The 8,286-nt window shown below is 37.3% G+C and overlaps 1 protein-coding gene across 1 annotated transcript in view; it reads left to right on the top strand.

Moving 5' to 3' along the window:
* Positions 1 to 7,734, top strand: part of LOC126387996 (glutamate receptor 3-like) — a 93,804-nt gene extending 86,070 nt beyond the window's left edge. The window contains exons 15-16 of the mRNA XM_050040867.1: positions 4,178 to 4,426; positions 6,280 to 7,734. Of these exons, the coding sequence (XP_049896824.1) occupies positions 4,178 to 4,423 (246 nt within the window). The 3' untranslated portion in view covers positions 4,424 to 4,426; positions 6,280 to 7,734. The remainder of the gene's footprint in view (positions 1 to 4,177; positions 4,427 to 6,279) is intronic.
* Positions 7,735 to 8,286: the final 552 nt, after the last annotated feature.

The raw sequence follows: 8,286 nt of genomic DNA, 5'->3' as shown, positions 1-8,286 counted from the left end.
ATGAGATATGCCCATTCAAAGTTTGACATTTCAGTTGGTTGCTATAGCGCCCCCCTTTGGCCAATTGATGTAATATTGCTTCATTGGCATCCTCCCATGACCCTCTACCACTGTGCCAAATTTCACATGGATTGACCAAGTCAGTGAGGAGAAAAACGTGGAACACACACACAGACAGAGTGTTCGTCATTATATAGTAAGATTATAAACATTTTTTCGAGTGGCCTTTAGGTTGGCTTTGCCATTTTTCAATATAAAACTATAAACTCTGAAAAATAATTAAATGTAGGCCTTTTCATTCTTATGTTTTTTGGTGTGTGTATATGTTTTTTTATATTATTTTATAATTTAATTTGTATTTAAACTATGAGTTTTGATGCAAAAGCTATATAAACTGAGGGATGATGCACCAAACTGAAAGGAGGAAGTTCTCTTGACAGACACATCCACATGCATCCTGTGTGTGACCGACTGTTCAGTATAACTTGTGGGTTTTGTGGGCTCAGTGGCTCTGAGCTGTGGACCGTAATTCAATTAAGAGTTCAATTCAAGTGTTACTACATCTCCCGATCGACTTGTTTTCGTTCGCTTCATTTCATATCATTTTCTATCTGATTGTATAATGAAGCTGTAGAAATTCAATTAGCAGCAGCACATTATTATCATTCTTAGTTCTTGCTTTAAATGGAGCTGTTTATGGTGGAAATGCTCTCAGTGTACTGTAAATGTGAGTCAGCTCGGGCCTGATAAATCACCTGTTTTATCAGAGTTCACTCTGTGGAGCTGTAAACTGCGATTACATCAGAGGTTTGGGACAGCTCTTTGACAGTAAATGACAGGGGGAGTTATTTGCCAACACAGACCACACTGTAACGGGCAATAGAGCAGAAATACTTTAATACTGTGATGTTATGTCCCTGGGACAAATAATTACAAACCTGGCTGATTAGGGACTCAGAGGGAAACAGATGAACAGTTTTTTTCTGTTTCTCTCTGTTACTGTCACTTAGTGTTTTTCACAAGCGTGTTTTTTTTTCACCCCTATGAAGCCCCTTTCATTGCTCTGTCAGGCTCCAGCATTAGCTCTTCATTTTTAGTTTATATCTTTGGTGACGAAAGGTAAATTTCATCCACACACGTATGATCCAAAGTCCAGTGTAAAACCATTAATCAAATGCGTCACTGCAGCCACTGCTATACTCTATGTCTGTGCACAATGTGTGGTATATGTGGATGACATTTTGCTATTTAGGTTTTCAGATGAGAAAAGATACAGGGAAACATATGATTGTCTCTAAACAGTGCTCATCAGAGTATTATTAAAAGTCCATGGCCACCACCTGGTGGTGTGTGTGAGGTCTTTATCAGATGACCAGCAGGTTGTTGCAGCTTTTTTTTTAACTGTTAGAGCAGAAAGAATATAGATGTGTAATTTATAATGAGGAGAAAAGACAAGTCAGTAGAGTAAATCATCCTACCCACAATCCTGTGTGACAGATTATCCGATCACAACCAATCATAACCTTTAACCAGCTGTAGTTATTTTTATGTGATGGAAAGATAAGACACTGAGAAAAACAATGCAGTATGAGGTAAATTTGAGACAGAATCAATTACTGTTGTCAGATTTTATTCTCTGTTCGGGAGGTGAAAGGTCAGAGTCGTGTGTCACAGAGAGTAAAAGAAGGCAAGATAAAAGTCAATATATGCTCATTCATAATTAACTTTAAAAGTGCTTTCTATTGTGATGAATGTGTTCCCCTTAAACAGCATTACTGTGAAAAATTAGAGGAAAACAGCTCACTTGAAAGCTTTTTTGTGTCTCTAAATTGCATCACACAGAGATTACGCATCCAAAAAAGTCTCATTGTCCAGAAAATATAATTATAAATCACTGTGTGTAGGATCTTCCCTGCATCCGGCTCGATTCATAAAGTGTAACAAGCGTTTAGTTCAGAGTTTATGTTCAGATCTCTCTGCTCCTCTGCCAAGAAAAGGCAGCGACACTGACGAGGCTGCGTCACAGGAATTAGTTTGTTATTTAAATTCATGCGTCTAAGTTTTTAACACTTGAACTAAATCATCATAACTTTGCCTTTCAAAGAGCTCTGCCTGGAGAACAGGACTGCAGATCATCCACTTAACATCATGCATGACTTCTTCATGTTTTTTGTTTTTAAATGAATAGTCAGAACAGGATTTGTAGTCTGTACAACAGTGGTGAATACAATATATTTCATGATGTTGGATTACAAACACTGATCTTATTTCTGAAAGGAAATAAGCATGGGAATCTATCAGTCAATGAAACTGAACTTAATGTCTTGCAAAACAAAAACAAAAAAATTCAATCTGTGACTCATCAGGGATTTGGTGTAGAAAAAGTGTCTTTAGAGACTCTTACAACCAAATTTTCTCGACCCCATCTGGCTTCAGAAACACTTCATAATAACCATGTTTCTTTGTGTGGGTGATTTTGTGAGACATTAGCCTCTGACAGCTGTTAATGAAATTGGACTGCTGTGTTTTGTCTGTTAGTCAAGAAAGGGTTCCTGTTAGATCCACCTTGCTAAACATCAAAAAGGCTGCCCATAGTGAAATAATGTGCCCTCAGCAATGACTGCCTCTGTTTTCTTTCATTCTGTGAAAGCTATGCAGCAGCTGCTTTATTCTGCAAGTTCAAATCTTTTTCTCTTCTTGTGATCAGTGTGTGCCGATTACTCAAAGCGATATAGGTGGGGTCTGGCATGCTAGGGTAGTCATGGATTATGAAAGGTCATACATATATTTACATTTTATATACTGTAGTGTTGCTTGCTATCTGTGAATGTGTTGGCCAGGACCCTACTCTATCGCTTTGCACAGTATAAAGTAGTTTAAAAAGTTTAATAACATAAAATAACATAATAAAATGTTATTTATGTTATTTCCCACGTGAAGAACTCCTGTAAACCTTGCAGTATTGAAACTCAGTGAACAAGGCATCTTAGACAAGCTGAAAAACAAATGGTGGTACGATAAGGGTGAATGTGGAACCAAGGACTCGGGAAGTAAGGTCAGTCGCTGCAGGTCTTTTTATACTGATTGAAAAATGCATTTTGACCTAACTGTTCATATGCAAACATTTAAAGCATACATTCTCCCAGACATATTGATCAGGACATGATATATGTGTCAATACTCACATTAAAAACTACATTTACTTCACACATAGTCTAATTTCTTTGCACACTACACATGACTTTATTGCTGCTGTATGTAGACAATTTAATATTTGTAACATTACAGCATGATTACACTATTTTTTTACTCATACCATAAAATTTTTGAAAAGTTGAATCATAGAATTGAAACCATTATACTGCTATTTAGTCATCCAAACCTTTATTGAAATTTAGTTTATCGTTGATGTTATTCATTTGTATGCAACCTGCTCACGCCAGTATGACCAGCTAGTTTCCCAAAGGCATCCTTATTCTGACAAAGTCCAAAGTGACCTTTAAATACCATCTGAGCACAAAGTGGTCAAATAGTATTTAATAGTCAGGTCTCATCCAGGGAGTGTCAGAGTAAGGAACTTTTTTTTGTGTTTCACTTCTTAAATTAATGTAAATACGACTTTTTAGATATGAAAATGTGAATTTACTTCCTTTAGGGCTGCAAAATGTCCCTAAAGGTTAGAATGCAAATGGTAAAACCTCACATAAATTAATTTCAATATCAATGTTTGGCTTTTAATAGCAGCAAAATGGTTCAATTCACCCTCCACAGCTTGCCACTTTGATTGTAAATGCAGTGTGTTGAAGTTGAGCAGCTATGATAGTGAATCGAGGGTTTAATCTGTAGACCTGTACGACCACGACCGCCTTCCTCTAGACGTGGCCTCGTAAAGAGACCATAAAGCAGGATAGATAGCATCTCTGTCTACATTCACCTTCCCAGCTCTTAGAAATAACTTGAGAGGAGGAACTAGACACATTTAAGTTGTTCCAATTTACCTCACTTTATAGGCTAAATCAGGCATCTGTATCTCAGAGGGTTTTGTAGACACAATTAGCATCAGCCTCCTCTGAGTAACTGTTTAGTCATAGTGCAGCAGGATGTGCATTGTGATGTTTGAAGTCAGCCTCAGAGTGCCAGTAAAAGAAGTCTTAACAGTGGTCTCTACCTCCCCCAGGACAAGACAAGTGCACTAAGCCTGAGCAACGTGGCAGGAGTCTTCTATATTCTGGTCGGAGGGCTTGGCCTGGCTATGACCGTGGCTTTGATAGAGTTCTGCTATAAGTCACGGCAAGAAACCAAAAGACTGAAGCTGGCAAAGAATGCCCAAAACTTTAAGCCAGCCCCTCCTGCAAACACCCAGAATTTTGCCACGTACCGTGAAGGCTACAACGTGTACGGGACAGAGAGTGTTAAGATCTAAAGGGTACGTCCCAAAGTTTAATATGTTACATCATAAATCCATCTAGTGGAATATGCTGATCTTTCACCATTAACTTAATGTAAATATATGTTTTATTCATTTTACATTCATTTCTAGTGTTTAACATGATTTGAAATGATGAGGTGAATGAATGTACAGCTGAGAGCTCACGCAACATGATGAGCACATGAACAGACTTCCCAGCATGCCTTGTTTGAGATTTAAAACTCTCAGAGATCCCACTGTTTGGAAACGTGCTGTTTGTCTTTAATACCTGTTAACTGAAGTTATGGTTGTTTCTTTTCATGATAATGAAAACAGTGCAAACCATGATGAGTGTTAGTATCAAAGTCAGTCCCTACCCCAGTGCACTCACGATCTATTCTGATGTGTGTTAATTGAACTTAATATTTTGAGTTTAGTGGACTTGTTATCTTAAGTTCAGCTAACTTAACTCATTTTCACAACTCATGAACCAACTTTGAACTAATTATTGGGTAACACTTTACTTGAAGGTGTCTACATAAGAGTGACATGTCATAACTATGGCATGACACAGTCATGAACCTGTCATGAACATTATGTACATGTCATAAACGTTTGTCTTTGTCATAACAAGTTGACATTGTAAGTATGACAACTTGACATTAATCAAAGTGACATTACCAGAAGTTGTCTTTGTCATAACAAGTTGACATTGTTTGGGTTGTCTTAAGTATGACAACTTGACATTAATCAAAGTGACATTACCAGAAGTTGTCTTTGTCATGACAAGTTGACATTGTTTGGGGTGTCCTTATTATGACAACTTGATATTAATCAAAGTGACATTACCAGAAGTTGTCTTTGTATCAATCATTATGCCATCTTGTCATTAACTCAAAAAGAGGTGCATCTTCTGGTAATGTCACTTTGATTAATGTCAAGTTGTCATAATCAAGACAACCCAAACAATGTCAGCTTGTCATTACAAAAACCGAATGACACTTAATGACAGCAGTCATAAACGTTTATGACATGTACATAATGTTCATGACAGGTTCATGACCGTGTCATGTCATAGTTATGACAGTGTCATGTCACTCTTATGTAGACACCTTCAAGTAAAGTGTTACCAACTATTCTACTTAAAAGGAATACTCATCCTGTGTAACTTTGAATTCGTGAAGACAAATTTGTCTTTCTCTCATGCTTTAATGGTGATTGAAGAAACCAAAAAACATTCTTGATTAATTGAGGTAAAAGGGGACCATGTTTAATAACAGCAAAACTATATTAAAACATCAATTTAAAAGTCTCATGTATGCAGTCTTACGCAAAGTACTTCCTAAACATGCATTTTTGCTAAAACCTTTTAAAACAATTCCGTAAAAAAAGTCACACCCATGAATGTGCAGCGCACACAGTCACATGTGTGCAAGAGAATGCATGAGCAGAAGTCAAATGTATGCACTATCTGTGCGCACTTTTTGTGTTTGGAATTGTTTTAAAAAGTGAGATTTTGGCTAAAATGTGTGTGTCTGGGAAGTACTGAGCATACGACTGGATAAATGAGACTTGGATTATACTGCTCAAGTTGTGTGAGTGTTTGTAAACTGATGGTTTGATATAGTTTTTCTGTTGTTAAATGCAGACATCATTTCCTTCCATTCATCAAGAGCACAGGATACACAAGATAAGTTATTAACATACAAAAGGTCACTCTGTGGGTGCAGTATTCCCTTTGAGTTCAATTAATCTGTCTGAGGCAGCAGGGGAAATGATATTTTTGAGTTGAACAAAGCAGCCAGAGATGATTCACAGTGTCGTGGCAGCTTTTTCATGTGATTGTTATCCTTTGCACATCTCCTCTGCAGAAGTGAAATATGTCGATTCCCACTGGTGCGTCTGGATGGTAACAGCCACTCTGTGTGACCCCGACACCCCGAGGCTGGCATCCTAGAGGCAACAGCCTTCTTTGTCATCAGCTTGGACTCAAGCCTACAAGTCAACAAGTGCTCATTCTGGGTTGTGAGGCCCGTCACACTAACAGAGGGCAATGACGCAACAGAACTTTTGCTTCTGGAAACATGAGATTTGCCTCTTGTAGTGCCTTATGGAGCATTTCGGCGTCATGGCAATGCAATTAAAATTGTATTCACTTGAAAACAACAACAACAACAAAATCTGTGGATCTATAGGGCAAAAAGAATTGCTTCAAATGACAATTAGATGAACTGTTGAAATTTCTGTTGTTTTCTATTTTGATGAAAAAGAAAAAAAAGCCATGATTTGCAATCAAAACATCCGGGAGTACTTATTAAGTCATTTTACAGACATATTTTTGTGGTGAAATCTTAAGTTGGATAAATGTTATATTTAGTGAAGTAAAGTCATTTTCTTGTTTTACTATAAGACTATTTTCAGTTTCATGATATTTAGGACAAGCATCAGTCGATAGGGTTAAGCATCAATTAAAGTGACAACATTGTACCCCTGTTTTTACTCAGAAAATATCAATAATATGAAAGTAGAGGTCACCTGAAGCTGCTTAGGTGGCGTCATTTTCAGAGCCTGTTGGACATCGTATACAACTGACTGTATTCACTTAGATGCTTGTTTTAAATCAACCATGTGAGACTGCATTTGATTCAACTGCCACCATTTGGAAAAAAAGGTTTTTTATTGAAATGAGGTCCGCTTTTAATCACTTAGTGCCATATTGTTAAAATCAAAAGCATTATAAATCCTTTAGAGACTATGAGAGTGACCCCTTTTTATGTGACAGCATATTCAAATGGTTTAACTGAGCTTATGGTTTACACTTTGTACACACTTAGAAGCCGTTCTCATGTAAATGCAGTATCTGCAGCTGTGAACTCAACATTTTTGGTAAATGATAACACACCATAGCTTCTTTGGTTGTGATGAGCTTTCTGTGTCTATGCATTATGCAGAAGGTGGACTGTACATTCAGGAAAGAGCTACAAATGAAAACGTTTGTCTGTTTGTATAAGTGAACTTTTTATAAACTGAAGGAAAAAAATCCTACAAATGCTACAAACCATGTACGCCTACATTTGTTTAGTATATCAGACTTTCTCATCCTTTTCTCCCCGGATAAAGTGCATGTGAACTTGGTGATAGTTTGACCAAACTGCAACTCAAAATGGACCCTGGTTTAGTTAGTCTCATAACGACATTTGATCCGGTTTGGTTTTAGTTTTTCCAGTTCATTTGTAACAGTACCTCAACCATGAGAGTTGCATGTATGGACACAATGAACCTCTGTGGAGAGGTCATGTACAAAGGATTTTATTACATTTCCTTAATAAAAGCAGGTTTATATTCATCTATTGGACTTTCATCTTTTTTTACATGTAAAAAAAAACAAACATAAACTGTCACTGAAGAAATGAATCTACTGTCATTTATCAATCAGAGGAATATGTTTGTTCCACTGCAGGTTTATGCTACTTTATGTCACACAAGTATTATTGCAGAGTTTACTATAACTTACACAGACGTGCTGCTTTAATGTTGGTATGGAAGTCCATTTGTGCCAGGAGATGAGAAAATGAGGTGAAAAGGTAGACACAATGGAAAAATGTTCATGGTGATCCAGAGTGTGTCAGAAATAACACATTATGTACGGGATAATGCCTGATGTGGTGTCCATTACCTCTGCTGCACGTCAAATGGTTCACACCTTCCCGTTGGCCATTAATTCCAGATAATGGACCCCATTTACACCATCGTCACTTACCAAAGAAAAGTCGAAATCTTAGGTTTTCACAAGCCATAACTCAGTTTCCCTGGTAACACCTGAGGGTTTACCTAATACCTGCAACACTGATTACTATCCCATAACGTTCTTATGCAAT

Source organism: Epinephelus moara, chromosome 3 (genome assembly GCF_006386435.1).
Source record: "Epinephelus moara isolate mb chromosome 3, YSFRI_EMoa_1.0, whole genome shotgun sequence".
Classification (NCBI taxonomy): Eukaryota; Metazoa; Chordata; class Actinopteri; order Perciformes; family Serranidae; genus Epinephelus; species Epinephelus moara.
The sequence above is the reverse complement of the archived record's forward strand: the minus strand, read 5'-3'. Positions and strand labels throughout refer to the sequence as shown.